Below are 25,438 nucleotides of genomic sequence, written 5' to 3'. Positions count from 1 at the left end.
CGCTCACCTGGCGGGCCGGGCCGGGCCAGTCGGTGCGCCCGCGCATGCGCGGCAGTTCCCCCGCGGCGCTTTGTCGGGGGCGGCCCCGCCCGGCGTGCCGGGCGCACTCGGAGCGGCGGCGGCGGCGCCATTTTGCGGCGTTGCGGGAGGCGAGGGCGGGAGGCGGCGGCGCCGGCATAGCGGTAATAGTGGTAACGGCGGCGATAGCAGCGGCCGTGGGTGCTGCTGCTAATCGGGACTAGCGTCCCCCGTTCCTCCAGCCCCGTGGCCAGGACTCTGCCGACATGAGCGACGTGGAGGAGAACAACTTCGAGGGGAGGGTGAGTGGCCACCCCTGTGCGGGCCATGCTGAGGGGGAGACCGGGCTCGGGGGTGATGGGTGGTGACTCTCGGCGTCCTCCGGCCCGGCAGGGTTGGGAGAAGCGCAGCTCGGCCCTAAAATGGCTCCTTTAGGTGGCTGAGTCTCGCCTGGGCCGTGGGCGACGGCCGCGTCCCCCTCCGCTCCCCGCGGTTCCTCCGTCACACGCTCCCCTCTCCCAGCCCCGGTGCTGCGGGTCCCTCCGCCCCGCCACGGCAGGTTGTTTCTGGGAGAACGACGCTGCCGTGGCCCCCGGTGTTTCTCCCCGCTGCTCTGTGTTCCTGCCGTGATCCCGAGCCGCCCTGGGGTCGCCGCCCTGCCCGTCCCCACGGCCGGCCGGACAGCCGAGGCCTTCCCGTCCGAAAGAGAAGGGACTCGCGTCCTTTGTGAGAGAGGTGCGCAGCTTCCCGGGCCGCAGAAGCTGCCTCGGGCCGGGCCCCCTCGGCTCTCGGGGAGGTCCGGCCGTCGCTGTTAAACCACTGAAACTCATCGATCGTGAAGGCTTCGGACGAGCGAGCTGCTGTGGCTCTGTAACCTCGCTAGGCCCGTGTCCTTTCCCTCTGATAGCTGCGTGTTTTCGTGTACACGTGTGACAGGTCCCTTCCAGTGTTTTTGTGGGTTTTCTTAGTGATGATCAGGGCAAGCAGGAATTAGGAGCTGCTTGAAAAAAGAATGAAATGTGTGCTCAGTCCTCTTCTATCACCGTTTACTTTTTTTCAAAATTTTGGAGAGATTTTTTTGTCGTTCTTATAAGAGGTTCTTTACAGGAACACCTGAGAGTACTTTGGAAACTAATGAACCAGCTTTTGAAACAGCAGCTTTGCAATTATGTAGAGTTAATGTCTGGGCAAGTGAGCAATAAAGTTTTGGAAGAATAGTGTCACATTCCAATAATTATTTTTACACGAGTATCGTTGCCCTTTTCCTGGTGTTAGTAAAAAAAAATAATGAAAATTCCCTAGGCCGAAAGTTCTTTACCTGACTCTACAATGACTGGCTGCTGCTTCTTCGGGTGAGGTGAACAAAACCTTTTCTTTATACTGATTGCTTGGACAAAAGGTGCCTGGATAGCTGAGCTCTCCACGGGTAAATCAAGGGGTCTCTAAAGGGAAAACAACCAAGAAAGTTGAGCAACGAGTGTGCTTGGTTGGGAGTTTTTGTTTATTTGTTTTGGGTTTTTTTGTTTTTATTATTACTTCAATCTTCCATTTTGCAGTCAGTATTTATATTTTTAAGAATTACTGTTAGGAAAAAATTACATTTGTATGGGGTTCCTTGATGGGTCTGTTATTCATGTTACAAAGCTGTTATAACTGTGTGCTTTCAGTATTTCTGCACGCTGCCTTCTGCAAAAGGTAGAACTTAAACTGTTTTCAGAGTATTTGAAGTCTGAAAAGTCCTACGTAGCAGTTGCTGTGACTGCTACTGCTTAGTTTCTTGGGGTCGGTTTTGTGATGGAAAATTAACTTATTGCAAAGAACTGACTCTGAGTCAGGAAAACTTTTCCTTTGCTCCATAACAATGGAATTTCTCAGTCAGTCTGGCATGTGCCACTGTCTTGTCTATTGATATTTTTTATAAATGAACATAAAGGCAGGTACTTGATTAATTTATAATTTGGTAGAGTTGTACTTCTGCTGAAGAGTCTTTGTAAGCCTTTTTTTCCCCTTCAGTAATACTTTTTTGTTGTCATTCTACTGAAATATTTGAAATAAGAAATTGTATTTCAGAGTAATGTTTCATATTTAGTTTCTACCTAAGGTGTTCACAGGCATAAAGTTAAGCGTGTGTAATGTTGAGGCTGCCACGGTTGGTCTGCCCTTCCCAGTTGGACAGGACTCTGCCATTCGGGGAATGTCCTGGTGCTTCACTTTACTCCCTGCAGGCACCTGAAATTGAGGTGCCAAAGTTTGCACAGGGAGAAGGAACTGCAGAAACCAGAGAAAAGTTTGTAAAGAATCTGTTGTCCTGGAAATTGCCAAAATAAGAATTCTAAGTATCTTTTCAGTTCTTCCATTTGCTCTTAGGCTTAAGTACTTAAACTAGTGTGGTGTGCTTTTAAAAAACTCAAGTAAGGACTAAGGGAGCTCTAAGTTTGTCCTTTTATATTTTACCTCTGTAGGTGTATATTGCCCCAAAACACTTCAATGAACGTTGAGTATGATCAGGATTTTTAAAAGCTTATTTATCAGCATTAAGATCCTGTCCATGTATGTGCTTTGCCTCTAATTTATGATTTTAAAATCGTAATGTTAATTAATCTGAACAGGAAATTGAGAATAGTTGTGGAAATAACATTCCAATTAAATTGCTTAATTTGAACTGTTTAAAAACTTTAATTTCTATAGTATTGGGTAAAATTGTAGAGCTTTGTTTCCTTCTTGAGCTCACTCATTTCTTTACTGACTTTTTTTAAGCAAATGTTAATAACATTTTTCATTTTATTTCAACTTAAGCAAGTTCTCTATTTAGAAAGTGGCTGGTTGAACAGAAGAAATCCCTCTCCTCAAGCATGGTGATTTAATGAAAAGAAATTAACAGAACTAAAAGTATAGTGGATGTGCTAGAGCCACCTTTATGGACATTTAGAGAAAAACAGATTTCAAGTTATGGTTCTTATCCAGTGACTTGCTTTTGGAAAAGTGAAAGTATTTTATCATCATTGAAGGGTTTTTGTGAGCAAGATGAGGCTTTTTTGTCTTTCATTGCTGTCAGGTGACAGACAACTCTTGTTTCCTTTCATTTTGTCATTTGTTGTTAGGTTTAATAGGGTGTTATTTACTTACTGTGTGCTCTGTGGTGAACCTTAAGGTGTTTCCCAGAGCAGCGAACAGAAAGGAGTCGAAACACACCTGACCCTCAGTAGCTCCTTTTGAAACTTTGATTAGGGTTTTTTTGAGTTTCGGGGAGCATTTGATTTCTGCAGTCTTAAAGGTTTAGTAGTTTTCTATCAGTGTTAACGTGCTGTTTGCCTAAATAGATAAAACTTTATCAGAACAAAGGTAGAACTCCGATTTTATAGCTCTGTGTTGGTTCTCTGCCTTCATTCGAATGAGATGCCTCCTCCTGCTCTGTGCAGAATCTTACAGTGAGATAAATGGTAAAATCTGATAAAGCACTTCAAGAAATGTGATTTTGCTTTAAGCCATCTTGTTGAAGGTGTGCACAGCTGGTAGGTGTGCAAGCAGCTTTGGGGTTAGTTTAGCTGTGAAAGTGCCTTATGTTTCCTTCATGAGACTTGTATGCAAAATGCCTGCTACATATGGAATTACATAACTGAGCAACTTTGAGATCATTTCTTTGGCAAACAATAAATGGTGTGGGGGGTGGGCTTGTTCAGCTGTTGTATCCCCCTCTCCTGAAGTGCCTTTCTGCCACAGCTGTGGAAAAGGAGGCACACGTTGCTTTCCTTACCTTTTGTAACACAGGCACGATGGGCTGCCTGTGCTCAGGAGCTCTGCATTCCCTTGGACAGTGCTGGGATCAATTGCCCTGTGGTGTCCAAGCACCAGTGTGGGAAAGGAGTTTTTCTGGAAGTCAGGCTTTTATTTTTGTTTTGTTTTAATCCAGCTTAATGAATTCTAGGTTGTTCTGGACCATCAGCTGGGAAGACTGCACTTTTTGAAAAGAAATTATTTTTACCATCTCCGTGTGGGGTAGAGGACCACTGACCCTCCTGAAGAGGGATATTTTCAAGCCTCATTGAGAAGGTCAACTTGTAATGTCAAAAATCTTATTGCTGAAGCCACTTTTTTTTCCCCTCTTCATAAAGGGCATAATTGAGAAACTCATAAAGTTTGCTTATGTTGGTAACTTTTAAAATATAAATGTCTTTAACCGAGCACAATTTGTGAGTTACTTTTTATACAGAAGCTTATTAAGTGTACTATTGTAGTATTGATAGAAGAATAGCTAATTAATGGATCAGGTTTGGTTTTAATATAGAGTAACAGAACATTGTATGAAGCAAAAATGATTTAACTTCTCTTGTGAGTTTCAGAGAAAGTTGGTAGATTGCTGTCAAAACAGTGTTTAAAATGTCATCTTGTCCTTTCTCATAAGTTAGAGATGTCACTGACTTGACAGTTTATCCAGTGAATATAGGCTGCTGCTAAAATCTGTTTCCTTTTTGACTGCTTACATTTTTCTGTCCCCTTACAGAGTTTGACTTCTTTTTTTTGTGGGGGTAGGGTGGTGGGAGGTTTTAGCAGGATTTTCGGAAAGTCTGAACTATCATTTTGGTGGCTTAGTGGTATTGATAGACTACTTGTCCTGTCCTTTTTTTCTACCCATTTATATTTTCTCTTAAGAGAGTGAATTCACCTGAAATTTGTGTGGGTTTTTTTTCCCATTTGATTTCCCATGCATTGCTGTAGAGAGCCTAGTTTAAATTTATTTTATTCTCTTTATTTAGCATCTTGCTCTAAATGTTGGTAGCCTTTCAGTCATACTCTGAAATGGTAAGGTGTGAGTTGAGGTAATGCATGGCAGAAGTTCAGGACAGAAGAATATTGCAGAAGAGTAGTTTTTGGGGGGTTACTTCTTTCTCTTTGCCTGGGTTTTTTCAGTGGGGGGGACAGGTTGCTGTTTTGGGGTTTTGTTGGGTTCCCCCCTCACCCCCCCATGTTCCTCATCTTACCTTCTCTTGGTGGGTGGAAAACTGAAAGATTCTTGTTAAAGACTTGTGCAATTTCCTCTGTGTAAAAGTGTTGTAAATGCTTTTAAAATACTAATTGTATTGGAAAGTAGGATTTATTGTCAAGGATGCAAGGAAGGTATGTGATAGGTAGAACTGACATCAGTTAAACAGCTGTACCAGTGAAATCCATGGGCAGGTTGATGTCCTGGCCAGGGGGATCATCTGAAGTAGTTGACAGTTGTTCAGGGACGGGTTTCTGTGATCATGGGGTAATGGGACAAGTGCAGAGATCTGTTCCATAACACTTCATTTTGTTATTATTTCTGGGATAAGGGAAGGTAACAAGGATTAAAAATACTGTTCAGTGCTCTCTTTAAGTGCTTCTTGCTGTGCATCTTATCCAGAGAATCAATAATTGAAGCTGCATACCTTAGATTTTGTTTGTCTGCAATAATTTGTCTTCAAGTTCCAATTTGTGGTGAATCATTGGTCCCATTTCCTCGTGTGTATTTAAAGAAGCCACCACATCTTATTCTGAAGAGGCACCCAGTTATAACTGAGTTGGGGGTTTTCTTGTAATTATTATGGGGGAGGGGATATGTTTTTTGTTTGGGATTTTTTCTGTTTGGTTGGTTGGGTTTTTTTCTGGGGAAAGTGTTATTGGCACACATAGCATTTGTTTTGAAAGGAAAGTCTGATCTGACAAATATTACCGAGTTAGGTGAGGCTTCTTTTCCTGCAGGCTGTAGTGACAGCAGGTCTGGATAGTGTGATATGGTGACAGTGAGTTACCTGCCCGTGCATTTGTAAGGGGAAAGTAGAGACTGGAAGCTGCATAATAAAGCTCAAGGTTTTAAAATAGGTGCTGCTTTGTAGGGTAGTTGTGGGGTGTGAAACTGAGTTAAAGCTGTCGCATGTGAGGCCCTTAAATGACTGGGGATCTTCAGAACAAGAGAAGAAGAAAGTGCTCAGGATCCAGTGTGGAGTTTTAGTCTTTTCTTTCTTATGCAGTATTTAGTTTCTGTGATAATAATGGAGCTAAAATCAGAATGTGCAGGTTGCTTAAAGACCAATAAAGAATTGAGAGATTATAGTGCTTTGGATAATAGAGGTGTCTATTTTCTCATGTTAAAGATAATGTACTAAGAATGTGAAATATTTTTGTCATTCATATTGCAGAATGGATATAAATTGTTTATGAAGAACAGTTGGGTTGGTCTGTGCTATAGTCTAAGATACAGCTTGCTAATTGTTTCATTATAGTAGGAAGTAGGGGAGGAAAATTCTCTAAAATCTTCCTTTGTGACTCCTTGGAGCTCTGAATCTCTTAATCCATGCCTATAGTCTTTCTGATATTTTATTAGGTCCTTTTAAGGCCTTACAGTCTTACAGGTTATTGTGATTCCCTTGGTCTCTCCTTTCGAAGCTCTGTAGGAGCTCTCAGGTCCTCTCTCTTTACCTGCAGTTTACTCGGTTGAGGAAGTTTGAAGTCTGTAGGAACTTGGGCTTTTGCCTCTGTCCCTCCAGTTTTGAAGTTGTGTTTGTGAGTGCAGCCCCTTAGGGTCTCAAACAGCTCCAAAAGGACTTGGCCAACATGAAGTGGTGTAATATTTGCTTTTGGTAACTTAACACAGATTTGCTGCTATAACTGATACTATTAAAAACTCTACAGGTGTTAATCTAAGATGCCTCAGTTGGATAGTAAGGGACACTAAGCTGACCTCTACGTTCCATGGGAGCAGTTGGGTCACTGGTGTTTTTTGGCACCTCCCAACATTGCCAGACTGTGCAGTGTCTGGGGAGTGGCCGGGGGGGTGATGGGTTGCATTTGTTCAGGCTTCCCGAGTTCTTGTTCAAGAACTGATCTTTCAAATACGAAAAGTCTGGACAGTGCAGTATCCTCATGAAGGAGGGGTATCTGAGGAGGGTGAATTCTTTGTCTTTTTATTGAAGCATATTTTCTAAATATGATGTCACTTTGAATGGTTTTCTATATTGCTGATCATTTCTGTTAGGGAGAGAAGTAGAAGCATTTCCCAGAGAAATGGGCAGTTGTTGCAAAGGGTGAGGTATAAAGGGAAGAATTTAGGAGGCTATTGAACATTGAAAAATACAAAAACAGGCAAGATGATGAAAAATCATGCTACTAGTTCTAAAAGAAAAATTTCTTTTATGATGAGCAGTGGCTTTCAAATGTAAAAATGCTGAATAAAAGTTGGTATTGTTTAAATGCATCTACATAATTTATTTCTGTGAATGTCATGTAATTAGTGTAGCAGATAGCCTTCTTTAAAAAGGGTAACCTGTTATGCAGACCTGATTATACATGGTCCACCTGTCACAGCTGAGTGTTGAACTTGGCCTTCATAGTTAAAGTTTGGCAGGCCTGTCATCCCAGCAGGTGACACTCTCCGTGTGTCCCCTTATCCTTTTCACTGAGATAAAAGGGAATGGTAGTGTGGTTCTAATACCTGTTAGTAAGGAGTCTGTCAGGTTCCATTGCTGGTGGATAGATGGTCTTGAAACACGAGGATGGGATCCTTTGAAAAGAACTTCAGCCCAAAGTACTGAAGAATTTGAACTGTAAAAGAGAATGCAAATCTGAACATAGGTAGAGTAATAAATAAATTGAGAAAAACATTGTGAGGACAAGCAGGAGGAGAAATTGTGTAGATAAACATAAAATGTAACACCTGTGGGAGGGGAACTTGGTATGTGTTTTTTCATTAAGCATTTTGCACGTTTTTGTAATTATGCAAATGTATACAGCATACTATTCTGTAGGGGATTTTATAGCCAAGCTCCCTAGAAATGCACTAAAATGTGAGGAAATCCTAACCTGCTCTTTGTTTGCTTGTTTTCCTAGTTTTTCTCTTGTGTGCCTTACCATGCAAGAAAAAAAAGCCTCCTGTCTTTACTTTTATTGGATTGCTTTAACTGTACTATTCTACATCTTAGTTTATATGGATTATATAAGGAAAACAGGATAACAATGAGGAAGAAAAATAGGAAGAATAATAATTATGTTGCTTATACCCATATGCATGTATTATGCAAGTAAGTATGTGCATAGATAGGCTTTAACTGGAAATCTTTGCCCATTCTGTTGAACTGAGAGTGTATTAGTATTCTTGTAGGAGTAAAATTTGGGATATTCAATACTGAGAAGTACATTCGTATTATTGTAGGGGGGGAATTACTGATATCAATACTTCAGTATATTTGTGCTAATTAGTTTTTAGTGTCTGTATGTATCTTACAAAAAATCTCCAAGGGGAGGAGGGTAGCTTTGCAAATACAGTAAAACACTGAGAACTCAGTAAGCTCATTGTTAGAACTTAGACACTTATATAGTTTTAAAGATATTTAAACAAAAAAAGTTGTTTTATAAAATAGTTTCTTGCACTTTACCTGCTGGCTTTTCAATTTGGTAGATAACATCTGAACTCCAGCAGAGTTTTATAATCCCCACGTGCTTAAATATACTAAATGTTCTTTTTCCATTAAGGTTAATGTTCGTGAAGAAATTGAAGAGTTTTTTCCAAGAATGTGGAAGATAAATCAAGATAAAAGAAGGCTAATGAAAAGTATTAAAGATCAGAAAATTAAAATTGAATGGGGGAAAAAATTGAACAGAAGATTGGTCAGATAGAAGCACTTGAATATTTTTTAAGGCTATAATGAATTGTTTGAATTGGGGAAGAATACACGAAGTATGAAAAATGAAAAACTCAATGAAGAATGAAGAAAAGTAGAAAGCAAGAGTGAAGTAGAATTAAAAGAATCTGGAAGAATGAATGGGTCCTAGGTTAAGTAAATGTATGGTTTATGTTCCAGTGTCTGTATGATCAAGTTGTAGATGAATTTGCATGATTACTTAGTTAATAGAGAATTGGTGATCTGGTTCAAGCAGGGACCTATTTGAGGAAAGATACAATATTAACAGTGGGTTAGCAAAATGAAATTTGTTTTGGAGGGTATTGCCTAACCATTTGTTTTTCAGGAGCAATCAATATAATAGATTTACTGTACTTTTAATGTTAGGAGTTAGGCATTTATGCAACCAATACCATTTGTAATACTGTCTTTTTTGTTAGGAGTCTCGCTCCCAGTCAAAATCTCCAGCTGGGAGTCCTGCTCGTGTAAAATCGGAGAGCAGGTCAGGATCCCGCAGTCCATCGAGGGCTTCCAAACATTCTGAGTCGCACTCTAGGTCAAGATCAAAATCAAGGTATGTCCAGAAAATTGCTCATGTCAGATTAGTGTTTCTGGTATTCTTTTGGTAGATTGATGAGATTTCTTTTCCTGTGTTGTAAAAATTATAAACCTTCTGGGGTGTATTTACAGGTTTATGCTAATTTGTGTGTTTGTGCTCATATAGATGGAGAAAGTTGAGGAAAGATTTCATGGGTATGAATAGAGCAAGTGCTGTAAATAGAAGGAGTAACATAGAAATCACAGCTAAAATCTGTGGGTTTTTCTTCTCCAGAAGAGAGAGAAGAGACTGCATCTTAATTCAGAAGGGATTACATCTCAGTTCTGTAAAGCTCCTGCCTCCTCCCCCAGAATCTTCCTTGGGGGAATTCTTGTATGGACTTCTCCTTCAGGCAAAAAAACTATGTCCAGCAAGAACTGCAGCAAAGGTAGCAGGGTTCGGTAAAAAGAATAAGCTCTGTAACTATTGGAAATTTTAGAAAACGCTGCTTGGGGATGTTCTTGATACTCCTTCACTGGAGGTTTAAAAACATAATCAAATACTACATCTTAAATTGGGTGTAGGTAGGTTGTTGACTTATAAGACCTCTAAGATTTAAGTTCAGTTTTTTGATACCCTGTATATCTTTCTCTGTCCTTTTCTCCTATGAGTTCATGTGTGCAGCTTCATACCTTTATAGCTGTCAGTTCTGACAGAGATTGCATGGAACATAACAGGAATCTCTCTCCCTTTTTCCTCTAATATGTCATAAATACTACCTGGCTTATGCTGTCTGTCTGCTCTCTTGTACCATCATGCTGATAGAAATGGGAGAGCTACCGAGTCGCTATTTCATCAACGAAGAGAGAAACCAGAAAACACCATTTGTAGCTCTGGATGGGGAACAGGAATTGCATAGTCCTGTGTTATTTCTCCTCCTCAGTTCTTGGGAGAGATGAGATCTTCTCTATTTATACACTTTATACGAGGGCAGCTGTAAAAGAGTTCCTCTGCTCTGAATTCGGAAAGTTCAGGATAATGTTACAGTTTCTTTTCTTGCAGTGTTTAGCCAGATAACTGCCTGTTTAAGACATGCTTGAGGAGTTAATCAGGTGTTCAGGGTTTTTTTTGTCTGAAGTAATTTTTGTGCCTAGGTGAATTTAATTTGTGGAGATTGTGGCACTGTAATGCTGCCAGATCTTTCAGATTTCAGTCAAAACAGAACTTCCACAGTGTGGCATGTCTGGTTTCTGTATCATTCTGCAAGTGTTAGTTCCATAAGCTGTCAAGCTGATAAAAGTTTAAACTTTGAAATTCCCCAAGACTGTTGTGAACATAATCCTCAGTGTATGCCAGAAGCACTCACAGAGTTAAAAATGGTTCTGCTGAGCAGGTTATTAGAGATCTGTGTGATCTTTAGATGTGCGAGGTAGAAGAAGCTTCATGATACTAATTGTAGAGATCCTCTAAAATAATTTTATCTAGGAAATATTGCGTGCATCTGACCTAACTAAAGGCTTTCCCTTTGTTGAAGATCCAGGTCCAGAAGACATTCGCACAGACGTTACACTCGTTCCAGGTCCCATTCCCATTCCCACAGAAGACGTTCTCGAAGCAGGTCATACACTCCAGAATACCGTCGTCGAAGGAGCCGTAGTCATTCTCCGATGTCGAACAGGAGAAGACACACTGGCAGCAGAGTATGTCATGTTCATCAAGGCTGAGTAGCAATAAAACAGTTGCTGCTTATCCAGGTTACCTGTCAGCTGAGTTTGACCTACTGGCTTGTCCATGGAGGATATGGGAATTGGGTAGGAGTGTGGAGTATGTATGGAGCAGTCTCTTTCCTTATGGCTGGGCACTTATTTCTTGGGTCTGCAATTGGCAGGGAAAGTTGTGGAAATGCATTGAAAAACATTTTCTTGCAAGTTAGTATGTGCAGAGATGTTGACTGTAGAAGTTGAACCCTTCTGATTTTTTTCTTACTTACACTTCCAAGTACATATACCCCTCACGAAAGTGAGACCTCTGTGCATGCTTCCAGGTTGACAGTATTAACAAGATGGACTGGAGGATCCAAAAAGGAAATTCCAAGTGTTAATTTGCTTATAAGATAGAGCATATTATGTTTTAGGTTGTTTGTGGTTTTATAGCTCTGATTATTTAATTTGGTTCAACTTGAAGTAAACAGCTGTGTTAGTAATATGTAAACCTTAGTAGACTAGAAAAACTTAGTTTTGAAAAGGATCAGTAAGCCCCTCAGGATGTAGATGAGAAGTTTCTGTATGGGCAGGAGGAAGTATAGCTACACCATCCAAAATCTAAACTATTAATCTTATGTCATTCTGGAGAGATTTTTCCCAGTGTCCCTTGTAATGACAGAGTGGTTGGGCTTGGATAGGTCTTCTGGAAATCATCTAGTCCAACCCACCTGCTAAAGCAGATTCATGTAGAGCAGGTTGCAGAGAATCGCGTTCAGGCGGTTTTGTACCATCTCCAGGTTAAGAGACTCCGCAGCCTCTCTGATCGGTGTATTCCTGTGCTCAGTCACCCTCAGAGAAGGTTTTATTCATATTCAGATGAAACTTCCCATGTTTCAGTTTGTGCCCATTGCCCCTTGTCCTGTTGCTGGGCATCACTGAGGAGTCTGGCCCTGTCTTTGTGACACCCTCCCTTGAGATATTTGTATGCATTGATAAGATCCCCTCAGACATCTCTTCTCCAGGCTAAACAGGCCCAGCTCTCTGAGCCTTTCTTCGTAAGCGGTGCTTCAGTGCCCCACTCATCTTCATAGCTCTCCACTCCAGTAGTGTCTTGTCTAATTTGTTTCAGTGCCTTATCTTCTAGTTTCATATCATGTCAGGCTGATCTAAATGAGTGCTATTACATGCAGCTCTGTGTTTTCCTTGTCCAGGGTATTGGTACTTCTCTGATCCTTTTAGTTTTAATCTGGTTTAGAGTCCAGGTTTTTTATTAATTTTGTCAAACAGCACATAGTTTCTTTGCAGGCTTACCCTGGTGAAGCAGATCACCAGAACAGGTAGTACAATGTGAGGGAGAAGACAAGAGCGTGTGGAAAAGGAAAAGACTCCAGCAGTGCTAACATGCAGTGGCCTAAGCTGTTGTAAAGCAACATGCATAGTTAAGCTTTTTGTGGATTGTTGCCAGCCTGTAATTACAATGTAGTAAATAGTAATCTAATGTCTTGAAAAATTGGCAGAAATAACTGAACCTCAAATTGATTATCACTTTTTCTGGTGAAAGGTGGAAGAATCTACTTTACTACTTTAGGAAATACTAGGATGTTTTGCTCTGTGAAGAAGTCATTCTATTTTGGAAATGACTTTGTGAAACACTAAAATTGTTTTCATGGTGAATTTCACGTTAATTCTAAGGAGTAGTTCTAGTAGTGTCAAAATGAAACTCAGCCAGATTTGGAATCCCCTAAATAGCAGGGTCCTAAAGATGCCAGGAACATTCATAGCAATTTTCTTCTGATCATGTAGAGAGCTTTGATACTGTGTTGATGGGAGGCAGTACAAAAACCTAATATAAAAGCTGCCTTTAGACCCCCACCGTCAGTTCAGTCCTTTCAGTGGTGATACAGCTGCCACTTATAGCTTAGGATGTGCAGTCTGATCTGAGTACTTCTCTTGCCTCAGAAAAGGTAATAGTGTTTAAGAGTTAAAAAACAGGCAAAAGGTGATACGGACTGTGTGGAGACACTTGTCCAAACAATGATTTAGAAGACAGATTTCAGCAGACTCACAAGAGTTCAGTTAAAAAAATCAGTGTAGCTGCCAAAGTAGCTGAATTATCAGACAGACTGAAATACGGAATAAAAATATATCTAAACTTGGATAATTAAAACTTTCAGACTGCAGACTGCCAGGTTTTGTTGTGCTCTTTAGCTGTAGTAAGGAATTGTAGAGGATTCATGTCTCAAAATAAAAGTTTGAACTTTGACAAATGGAAGGAAAGGAGCTGTAAGTATATGAGTTGTTTGGGCATCCTATTTGCACAATAGATACCTGAACAAAAGTGCTGAAAAGAACATGACAGAAGATCTAAACCTGTTCACTCTTTGAATCAGGCTGAAAAGCAAGTTCTGGGGCATAAATTATTGTGCATCAATGACTTTGAAAATTTGAAACTGAAATACAAATTTTAAGTGTGTCAAATTCTGGTTGTTATTTTGGCAGAAGCATTAAATCCCTTTGCTTGTTGCTGCTGTTTTAAATCGCTGCATCTGATGTAATGGGTGCCAGAAGCTTAACTGAAAAAAGTGTTTAATTTTGAATAAAGGAATCTTATGGTGGCATTGACTGTGGCAAGCTGTGAAACTTATTATCTGGATGAAAGAACCAAGTAACTTTCCCCCAGTTTACAAGTGCAAAGATAAATTTTCAAATGTAAATAGTGATTTCCACTATTGCTGTGTAGGAGATGTTGAGGGGGAGGAAGTTACGGTAGAAGCTAAATTATAATTCGGTTGTCTGTTCTTAGGAGCTCGAGTGCATCCAGTGTGTGCAGCTGGAGGCAGCGTCCACTCTTTAGTACCAGCACTGGCCATGCAGAAAGGCTGAGGGTGGGAATTCAGGCTGTCAGATCTGTTCTTAGCGCAGATTTGTTTGTTGTATCTGCAGCCTGTTGGCAATTTGAGGATGAAATACTAATAAAATGGGTTCTTGTTATTCTATCACTTCTCTGTAATCAGAATGCTTAGTTTTTATGAACTGAGTTTTTTCACCAACAGCAGAAGTTTGCCTGAGTCTTTTTTTTTGAAATAAAAATCATTGAAAGTAGTTGATTTTTTTGAAAATGTCTTACAATGAGAATGCTTATTGAAAATATCCTACAATGAAGCGTTAAGCTCTGGAATTATGTACGTTTAGTTTTCTTCAGATTAAATTTTTTATAATTGCTAAGTTTTTATATGAGAATATGTAACTGGTTTTTGTATAAACTTAATTGGAGTTGAATGTTTGTCTTGCCAGGCTAATCCAGATCCTAATACCTGTCTTGGAGTGTTTGGTCTCAGTTTGTACACCACTGAGAGAGATCTGCGTGAAGTCTTCTCCCGTTACGGACCTTTGACTGGTGTCAATGTGGTTTATGATCAACGGACCGGACGATCAAGAGGATTTGCTTTTGTTTATTTTGAGAGAATTGATGATTCTAAAGAGGTACATTCATGCTTTATTACTTTTTACAGTTGTGCTCTTTATGCATTGTCTTCATGAATTTTCCATTAAAAAAAATGTGTTTTTGAGTGTATGTCACTAGCAAGTTCTCACAGTGAGATTAGTTTAAAATATTTTGTTCAAGCAACATGGCACCTATAAAGAGCTCAAGCATTTTAGTTCAGTGTTCAGATGTTTCGGCAAATTTTGAGTAGGAGCTGTCTGTATTGAAAGGAGCACTGGACTTGGATTTTTAATCTGTTGACTTCAAAATGGAAATAAGCCTTTGTGAGGCTCCTATATCTGGAGTGTTTTTTGAGAGATTTTGGAAGCTAACTTTTCAAAGTAATTTCCTGTATCAAATTCTGGAGATTCTCTTTGCATTTTCTTCTCTAAAAGCATGTCATTGTGCATTTGAGAAGTAATGGGGTTTCTCTTGATGCATGCCTTGTTCAGCAGCTTTGCTGTCATGGGTAGCTGAGTTGTTCCTGTTACTGATCTGTAAGGAAGGAATCAAAGAATATGAACAACAACCTGTGTTATGATTCACCACAATAAGCACTATTTTTTTTTTACCCCTGTAATGACACTGTGAACTTTACTACATTCACTGAAATTTGTAGATGAAATTGGTATTAAAAGCAAGGACATACCCTAAAAAAAAAAAGAGAATTCTTTAAGCCTGCATTGGGGGATTCTCTCTTTTTTGGGCAAACACAGTCACAGTCTTGTTTATGGATTAATTGGCTGGGGCAAATGTTTCTGATTTGGTGTTTGATTCTGTTTATATTTGATAAGTTTATTTGTAAGGAGATATTAAACATTAAATATGACTTTTCCTATATATCACTTAGCATTGAAGGGAGGAAGGATGATAGCTGTGGAACCTACTATTAAAAACTGGAAACTGAGAGCACTGATGCTAGTTGATGATATCTTAATGAAAAAACCCTGTTTTGTGAATTGCTTGATTGAACTATCCTCGGTTGTCACCTTTGTTTTCTGGTATGATCTATCTGAGAATCACTGTATAGGAAGGGTAGGGTTTGTATGTGTGTGGTTGTTGTAGGTTACAGGGGTGAGTAAAAGGACACACAACTTCCTTTAGTGTTCCTTCTCTGTTTTCCCACTCTTACGTGGACAAGTTGAGAGACATGTTAATGGGATGGATAGGATCCAGCTGCCTTTAATGGCCTACTCTCTTCTAACTCTTAGCCTGGTATTTTTGTTCTTGGAGTTTGGTGGGATTTTGAAAAAATTACTGTTTTGTAGAACGTTTAACATCCAAAATACCAAAATACTTGCACAGTATTTCTTGTCACATTGTGTGCAAGTCTTGGCTGTTCTACAGCTTCATATATCTTCAGAAGGAGGGTTTTTCCTGGTTGCCATGGGCAGTGGTCATGCATGACACCATACATTTCTTAAAATTTTCCGTGTAAATAGCATGAAGTAATTTGTTTCATATAAAGCTGTTTTGGCAGATGCTACAAAACTGGAATGCAAAGCTAAAAAATGGGATGTTCTTTGCATTCAGAAATACAGAAAAAGATTAGCACCTTAAGCAGGAACTGAAATAATTTGGAATGTAATTAAACCAAAATTTTCTCCCCAATGGGCTAGTGCATGAAAAGAGGGAAAGGATGCAAACTCTCCTGACATCTGGAACTCAGATAACTGAAAAGGTTTGGCAAAAAGGACAGTAAAAATCTTCGTTTATTTGGCTTCCTTCATGGTCCTTGAGGACAAATTTGAAGGTGGCAGTAAGTGGCAGCTGATGTAGAAAAAGGGGAGATACGTGGGCATGAGAGAGCTGTAGGTGTGAAACCCAGTGAGAGGCCCAGTAGTAGAACCCTGAAGGACATGAAGCAATTCTGTGTCTGGAAGAGAGTTCAAGTTTGAAAGTTGAGTATGCATAAAAGTAGTGACACTTGAATTACTTTTGTTCTGAGTAAATAACTTACCTCTTAAAAATAATAATTAAAAAAACCCTAGCCAACCAAAACCAGTCACAAAAGCCAAACCAACATCCCCAAAACCCAAAACATGAGTATTAAGAGATGAGATGTTGAACTGGATTCCAACCCTTTTGAAGATAGATGGGTTAATAAGAGTGGAACTTTAAGAAAAATGAAATCTTTCATAATCTTCACTACTGTCCTTTGGGAGGGACGACACAGGGAAGCCTCTCAGCAGACATGCACTGGTAATACTAAAGTTTGACACCAAATTAGTTGGCAATAATTAAGATAGGTCAGCGTCACTTGTGTGTGGATTCCATTCCAGCTGAAATCCCTCAGGATCTTTGTCATCCCTGGTTACTTTTACTGACTGGTTAAAATACTGGTGTGGGTCAAGATTGTGGTACAGTTTATAGTTCCATATGGCAGTAAAGACATTTTGAGTTTTCAACTAGCTTGATGTGTTCAAAATCCAAAACCAATGTAAAATAACATTTCTTAAATGTGATACTTCACAGTTCCCTAAAAACACCCAAGGGGCAGTTTTAAAGTTTGTTTTTACTTTTAAAATTTCAGAACTTCAGATTATGACACTGTGGCAGCCTTGTTGTTAGTGATTTTTATCCTTTTTATTATAAAGAGGAGAAGAGGTTCAGCTTTTGATAACTACTATGTAGAGCAGCTGTCAGAGCATCACAGTACCATCAGTCATTCCACTTTAACAGAAGTGGGAAAGAAGTTTTCAATGTGTGTGCCCAATCCAGGAAATTTCTTGTGGGATCTCTTCTATTTGAAGCTCTGCTGATGTTGAAATGAAACTTCAGGATCAGACAGGTTCCTTTTCCATCAAATCTCTTCTATTGCTGTGATCTGGTGTTTGCAGGATTTGTGACTGGATTAGTAGGTGCTGAGCCGTGCTGAGGATACTCAAGACACTCTTGTTAGTTCCAAGTGTGAGAGCAGACAAGAACTATTGAGGACTGATGGATGTCCAGAAGATAGCCGATGGATGTCTAGTGGTTGTCTAGAAAACCTGAGGTTTTGCTGTGCCAGTGTTTTTGTCTGCACTCTTTTTCAAAGCCTATCGCAAAGCTTATGTTATTATCTAGCTATTTTTTTTAAGAAAAAGGTTATTCTTTGTTATGAGTGTAATAGGTTTCTTTTTTTATGAAGTTATGTTCCACTTTTTCTAAATAAAACCCGAGGATTTGATGTGCTTTTTTGCCTTGGGTGTTGCAGTGTCCTGTCTCGGCCACCCTTGTACCAAATTTTCAGAATTGTGTGTGCAACACTGTGCAAAGGACAAGGTCTGTAAACGTTTGTTGAAGACTCGCTTCTCCCAGTCTTTCTTCCTTAGTTCTCAGTATTGGCAGCACTGGCGTGGAGCCAGTGTTAGAGTTGTTTTTCAGTATTTTCACTGTATTAATAAAGGGCATGCTCCTGCTCATCATGTTGGGATTTTCTTCCTGTGTTAGAGGATCACAAATTTCTATGTCTTAGGATGAGAAAAGTAATAAAGTTATAGGGGAGAATTGATGGTGTCAGGGTAAACAAGAAGTTGAGTAGATCATGAATGAAAAGTGCTTACTGTTCTAAGGACATGGTTCTTACAACAGTTACCAGAGATCTCATATGCCATTAACCAGCTTTTCAGTAACTGAGAATATGAAGTGTTTGTTGTTTAAACTGAGGCTACTGTGAATGTGCTGTCTGTGGGAGGAACTCAGCTGAGAAGCATCAGCTGTAACAGTTACTGGCAATATGGAAGTTCTGATTTCTGATGCTCGTTACATGTTCCTCAGTGTTGACCATCTTTCAGAACTGCTTTCTGAAGGAGTGTTTATTAGCAATCAAGACAAACTATTAACATAATTCAGTGTCCAAAGACCAGAATAATAACAGGGCTTATCACTTTGGTTGGCAAAACATTCAATCTGTTGCAAGCAAACCAGCTTAGACCCATCATTATTGAACAGAACTCCCACAGTTTTTTGAAGTGTTCTAAGTGCTCTAAGTGTTGCTTTTGGTATCAAAAAGGACCCTTGATACACCAGAAAAGAAGGCAAGAAGGTCTCAAATGTTTGGAATTAGGAAGTTACAGACTTTTGTGTCTCAAACTTCAGAATGTAAATGGACTGTGTTCAAAGTTGAAATGGACACTCAAATTCAACCTGGCAGACAAGTAGTAAAAAGTTGTAAAAAGGCAAGTGTAAAAAAGCTGACTTTCTTAAATTTTTTTATTCATCTCATCAATTTTCAACCACCCGCCCTGCAATTTCCTTTCGATTGTCCTTGTTAAATCCTGAGTTTGATACACTGGGGGCAGGGAGGGAAATCGAGTTTGTTGTGTCTTTCATCCGTTTCTGTACCTGTGATACAGTGGAGTTATGTTTTGATCAGTGGCATTAAATACAGTACAGAAAGAACTTCCAGTAAAAATTAAAAAAAAACAAGCAAGAAACCTCCAAAACTGCATTGAACAGGATAAAAAATACCAAACGGTGTCTCATGTAGTTATTTTTAAACTGTGAAAATACACTTTCAGAATAAGTTACAACAAAAATTGCTCATATTTGACTGTTGAAGTGTGTTCATTCTGCGTGTTGTGAACTTTGTAGTGATGTCACGTTATTGAAGTAATTCAAACCAGTTAAATGCAGTGGAAATGAAAACTCTGTGGTCTTCTGTACATTACAAAAGTGGTATTTTGAACTCCCCTGGTGTAACGTAAAGTGACTGTGACACAGCTTTGCAAAGTCAAGTTCTCTCCTGTATCTCCCTTTTTCCTCCCCACACTCTTGCCTAAGTGACCATGGTACAGGTTGGAGAAATTTCCCCATGTTGTTTCCTTGTCCACGCTGTTCTTTGTGGCATTATCCAGACTGAAGGATTATGTAAATTTTTTAGTGGTTTCTTGGTTGCTTAACTAATAATAATCACCTGTGTAAGTTCGTGCATATACTTCTGTTTCCAAAGTTGTTTTACTCTACCGAAATGCTAATGCATTAAGAAAACATCACATACTGTAAAAAATATCAAATTAAATTGAAATTTTTGTTAAATTTAATGCCTTCTTTCTAACTGTTTTGAGCCACTGGAGACCATCCTGCTGTAGTTCAGGAACTGCTCATTTTGTCTAAGTACCACCTTACAGAGAGTAAGTTTTGTTATTATGGATAGTCTGCTAAAGGTTTAAAACTGAAAAGCTTTGAAAATGCAATATAAGATTGAATTATTACCTGTGCCATTCCCAATCCTAATTCTCTGTTTTCTGCCTGCAAACATACAGATGTATTCTGGCCTACAAAATTTTTTCCATAGAATTTACTACCAGAATTAATAGTGCATGTTTATAGGAATCCTCTTGGAAAAGCCATGCAAGTATTTTTAACACTCTCGTATTTGGAAAAGAATGCAGGTTGTAATAAAAATGGATTGTTGACAGACTCCTAAGAGGGTATTGTGTGTCTTACACCCCAATATTATTTGATTTTCGTCTTTAAAAAGTCTCACTTCATGGTCTTAAACAGTATTTGAGAACATCTTCTGCAATGTTAGGGAGAATGTACAGGTTTTTTCCCTTTGACACGTACTCTCAACAGAGCAGTCATGTATATCCACAAACAGTAAGAAAAGCAAACTGAAATTTCTTTTGAATAGGCATCCAATAAAACTGTAACATCCAGAATTTTATTCTAAATTTTTAACCTCCAATAAAGCACAGAATTTCCAGTCATTAAAGTCATCAATACATTTTTACGGCCTTCATGCAAAATAAATACTGTTGTATCTCTTACCTGAACCCAGCTGTTCAAACAGGCTTTTTTGGTCATATTGCAGCCATCCTTACCTAATAATGTCAGCTTAAGTACTTGGTGTCAGAGGCCTGAGATGTGCACGTTAAGAATGGTGCAGAGAATTTGGGAACATCTTTGGAAGGAATTTCCATTTGCTAATGACTGAATGTGAGTGATCCGTACTATTAATTATTGTTGGATATATAATGACTTATTGTCAGTTTTGGCCTTTCTGCATTTGGGGAATGCAGTCAGAATAGTAAAAGGCTTTGTTATGTTTGTATATCTTTTAAAGATTTTGCTTATTTTAATACTTTTAGTTGACAGCTATGCCTGGCAGCTGCTGAACCCTAAGAAAGTTAAAGTTTTTAATATTGGGTAGGACATTAGACATTATGCCCAGGGTGCTGGGACTTCCATGAGGTCTGGTAACTATGATCTAATCTTTATCCACTGAAATGTAACTTCTCCTGGTATTTCTAAACCAATCAACACTCAACTCTTCATCTTTCTTGCTGATACGTTGCTCTTTTCTGTACCGTTTCCTCTATCACAAAACTCTTCCTCTTAAAGAGGTGTTTGTTGGTTTAACTACATAAGACATATATATCCAGATTTTCTGTACTGTAGGTGACTTCTTGGTAGCTAAGCTTATTGTTTTGTGAGTTGTTGACTGACCTAAATAATGCCACAAAGCAGAAAACTTCTTAGAGGTTAGCTTGTATATTGTTGTGTTTCCAGATACTTTTTGTTGTGAAGTTAATTTTTCAGTCAGGTATTTGCAGCCTTCACTTTTGTTTTGTGCACATGTACTTTCCTAGGATGTGTGCACAGACTTATTTTAATTTAGATCATCCCTGTGGAACAGGACTTTAAATAAATTGGTGTCAAGTCTAGGAAAGTAAAGCTGAGGAGTATGTTTTAGTCAGAAAACATACCTGAGTGTATGTTAAAAGACTTAAAATGATCTTTGCTGAGTCTTGCAGCTGTCTCATGTAGTTACAGTTTTGTATGGAACAGGACTCACTAGGTGGCGATATAGTATAGATACAAACAGCATTATTAAAATACAAACTCGGTGTAGTTTAATAGATTAGTGGTACTTCAGTCACTTTCAGTTTGACGACATCACTTAAATCATATGGGTGTCAGGTTTTTGTATCTCCTCTATAACTTGTTTGTAAATTCAGTAAGGTTCTTGTTAGACTTGCAAATAGTTAAATTTCTGAGTAGTTGTTCCATTTTTTAGAAAAAAAAAAAGCTCTGCTTGGAGGTACCTTCATACTTTGAGGTTGGGTGTTGGCTTTTTGCAGATAAAAAATAGCAAAGCAGTCCCGTTCCTTAACTCAAAATTGTAACAGTGTGTCTCTTCCACTCATGAAAAACAAAAATTGAATAAGTGCTGTGCTTAATGTCACGAAGTGGTGTATACTAGTATTTCAGAGATCCTAGAGCAGCTAATAAAAGCTATTAAAACTTGAAAAGCAAATATTTAAAAATCCCTTCAAGCCCAACATTAACACTTAAATTAACTGTTGCAGGTTTGTTGGGGTTTGGTGTTTTAAGTTACTACTGCGTGAACATAATTTTCAAAATTATGCTGTGCTCCTTTGAAAAACTTTCATGATTTTGAGTTTGTGAAAGGCCATGGTATTGATTCTCAAAGAGTAGAGAAATCGGGCTGGAACATCCAGGGAGCGCGGGCAGGGGCTGCGGGTGGGTCTGAAGGCGCGGGCTTGTCGCCCGCAGACCCTCCTGTGTATCACTTTAGCGAGCTGCTATTGTGAGAGGGAGTGGGGAGGAAGGTTGTAATTAGGTATCCATGTAGGCTGAACCCGCCATTTTACTAAGCTCTGCTGAAGTAGGTCCTTGTAAAGGAGATGGCAGGAGGCTGGGAGAGCATGAAATGGCAGCCGACTAGCAGTAATCCGGCCATATGCACCCTACAGGAAGCCACTGTTTTGCACTGCTTTTGAATCCACCCGTCCCCTCGGGGGTCAGAGACGGCAGTAAGAAAGAGGCAGGTTTCAGAAGAAAGCTGTTTAGACTTTCAGTTTACCTTCCTGATGGGTAGAAGACAAAGTAAAGGGAAAGTGACTGTACCAGTGATTAACACTGTGCTCTCTTAAGAAAGGATTCAGTGTCACGTTAGTCCAGCACCCTAGTGCGGTTCTGTAACACCCGGCAAACAGGCCAGGGGGCAGGAGATGAGCCCTCCGCCACAGTGGGGCACTAGTAACCAGTCTAAATAAAACAAGCTCAGAGCTTGTTTTTCTGATAGAAAATAATGTGTTCGTACATAGCCTTCCATAGTTAACCAGTGGGTTGCAGATTACATGTACCTGTTCCTTGTCTCTCCTGCAGGCAATGGAACATGCAAATGGAATGGAGCTGGATGGCAGGAGGATTCGGGTGGATTACTCAATCACCAAGAGAGCACATACACCCACCCCAGGCATCTACATGGGCAGGCCAACACAGTAAGTTTGATGGATTTAAACTGAATGCTGTAATCTGGTTGAAATAGAGCGACAGATACTTTTTTTAAAAATGAGTTATGCCACTTAGATTTTATCACACAGTTACTAATATAAATATGTTACTGTGGTTCACATACACTGTTAAATCCTACTGTGGTTTATTTCATCTTTATTTATTAAAGAAACCGAAGGAATTATTTCTAAAAAATAATAAACAGCATCATCAGTTAATGCACCCTTACCCTGCTGAAATCCTAAATTGCCATCGGCCTTTGATTTTTATGGGAATTAGACTTAAATCACTCATGAATTTTTGAAGGTGTTTTTATTTAAATATTTCATTTGTGTTTTGTTTCATGGCATAGTATTAAGTGTCTGATTTACTACAAGACCACTTTAAGAAAGCTTTTAAGTAATTTAAATCAAGATGAGGAGGTATCTAAAGAGGTTTTTTGCTTTTTCCCCTAATAGCAGTGGAGGAGGTGGTGGCGGTGGAGCCGGTCGTCGCCGGGACTCATATTATGATAGGGGCTATGACAGAGGGTATGACAGATATGAAGAATATGACTACAGATACAGGTACCTAATATTTATTTTATTTCTGTAGGAGCAGCAGAGTTGTAGGGAAAACTGAAAAGGTAGATGACAAAAAAAATGTTACACAGTTTTTAGCAATATTCTGCATACGCGCCTGTTAGAGGTATTAGAGCCTCATTCCTTTAGGTTTTGTTGAATTAAAGTAGTCATCATCTTCAGTCTTTATGTAATTAATTTGGTTATTCGATTGGGCAAGGGACTGATTTTGCTACCTGAAAGAGCATATACTGCGTGAATGAAGTGGACAGATAGGAAGGGAACTCATTTTTCCATGCTGTATATAGAACCAGGAACAGGTGATACACACTGCTGTTTAAAAAGGATTATTTGCAGATGGGGTTTTTAATGCTTGACATTTCATAACCATCTTGCTGTTTTGAAAGTTATCTGGTTTCAGAGAATGCTGTTCAACAAGAATTGTAGGCATCTGGAAAAGCACTCCGTGTGTTTCCAAGGCTAGTGAGAGTTTATTCATTTCTTTGTCTAGGAATATCTTACAGTTTTAAACACATCAAATAGAGAAATACAAAAGCATTTATTAAATAACTGTAAGCCACAGCCAAATGAAGCAGAAATCATTCATGCAGGCCAAGTGTTTCAGTGCTAAGGAAATGGTTCTGTTCTGTAGAAGTGATGTGAATAAGGCTTCTTTCATCATGGATGTTGTTTGGTCTCCTTTTTTCATTTCCTTTAAAGGAGACGATCGCCATCGCCTTACTATAGTCGATACCGATCACGATCAAGATCCCGTTCCTACAGTCCAAGTAAGTAAATATAAGTGAATAAATAAAATCTGACTGATATAAACATTGTTGCTATATGAATTGATCAATGGAAATTCTGAATGTGAAAGCAAAAAAGGTGGGCACAGTAAACCTGAGATGATGTGCGTATAGTCAGTTTATAGTAATTGTGTTGTCTTTTGTTTTTTCCAGGACGCTACTAAAGGTCAAAAGAGTTCCAGCTGGGGACTTGATTTTTAAATACTAAGTTCAGATCTTTAGCTTCTCTACTGCTTTCCCTTCCATCCTCTCTTTCTTGTCCTCTTTCCAGCTCTTTCACAAGTCTTGGGTTCATTTAGAATATACATATTTTCAATTGAGGTATTCCTTTTTCCATCCCTCCTCATTGTAATACTCTTAAATATTGTAATTGTTGTAGTTTTTGTGTAGTAAAACATCTTGAGCAAAATGAAATAGAGAACCCAAAGTGCTGATACATTTTGGAAGTCATTCTTATTTCATTTTTGAAACAGTTGGACTCCTGACTAATCAGAAGAGAGCACTGATATTTTTAAAGCTTGCATGTCATATGTATTATGCACACTCGGATACTTTAACATAAAATTGCATTTCCAAGTAAGTTGTTAATCTTTCTGTTAAAATGTTTACCTGTTTGATAAACAAGTAATAACTTTGAGCCTTTTCTGTAATGACAAATTTGCTTAGATAGTTATGAACCAGAGGATTTTTTTTTGTCAAGTAGTTGCTTTGAGAGTAGACTATTTGAGCTAGAGCAAAATTTGGTACTTGACTGACTGGGAGAATAGATCCTTGTACACTCAATTAAGGCTGTTTTATAGAAAAAAGTTTTGGATTGCTACACAGTGGATAACATTTGAAGTTAAAACTCTTAAAATCCTGGAGTTTTCATTGTACTTGGTTGGATATTTCCCCTTAATTGGTGCAGGAGAAAAATTATTCATTGAACATAGCAATTAGTTGTATAATTTGCTGTTCATTAAAGAAAAGTCACCATCATTTTGGTATTGCAATTATGGTTAAGCAAGTTTTGTTTCTGGTCCTTTTTAAACTTTTGAAAGTATAAATGGAAAACCCTACAACTACATGTAAACCTTTTTTCCCCCTCAATAAAAGTTAAGTCCACTGATACATGGTTTCTTGTGGTTTTTTTCTGCATTTCGTATCACCTTGGAAGATAGGTTAAATGAGACTTGATACTGCTGTGTGGATAATAAAGGCAGCATTTACCTGTTGTTGCAGGAGCCTTGCCTTCGATGAGAATCGGTATGTGGTTATATTGAGATGGCTAAGCAGAGTGGGTAATCCAGCTTTCTCTTGTGCCATCCTTGTCACTTGCTGGAGTTGTGAGATGATTGAAGGAGAGAAGCACTATTGACTTTGTTTAGATTTCTAGCAGGTGGCTGGTTGAATTTTGATGTTGGCCCAGCAAAAGGAATAGGACCATGAAGCCCTCACAGCAAAATT

At 39.1% G+C, this 25,438-nt stretch overlaps 1 protein-coding gene across 1 annotated transcript; it reads left to right on the top strand.

Moving 5' to 3' along the window:
* The first annotated feature begins 105 nt into the window (after nt 1-105).
* Nucleotides 106-25,102, top strand: TRA2A (transformer 2 alpha homolog). The gene is made up of 8 exons (XM_071560927.1): nt 106-320; nt 9,095-9,228; nt 10,727-10,892; nt 14,190-14,378; nt 22,498-22,613; nt 23,085-23,192; nt 23,907-23,974; nt 24,146-25,102. The coding sequence occupies exons 1-8, from the start codon at nt 285-287 to the stop codon at nt 24,154-24,156; spliced, it is 828 nt and encodes a 275-aa protein (XP_071417028.1). The 5' UTR covers nt 106-284; the 3' UTR covers nt 24,157-25,102.
* Nucleotides 25,103-25,438: the final 336 nt, after the last annotated feature.

The sequence above is a fragment of the Pithys albifrons genome, chromosome 7 (genome assembly GCF_047495875.1).
Source record: "Pithys albifrons albifrons isolate INPA30051 chromosome 7, PitAlb_v1, whole genome shotgun sequence".
Taxonomy (NCBI): Eukaryota; Metazoa; Chordata; class Aves; order Passeriformes; family Thamnophilidae; genus Pithys; species Pithys albifrons.
The sequence above is the reverse complement of the archived record's forward strand: the minus strand, read 5'-3'. Positions and strand labels throughout refer to the sequence as shown.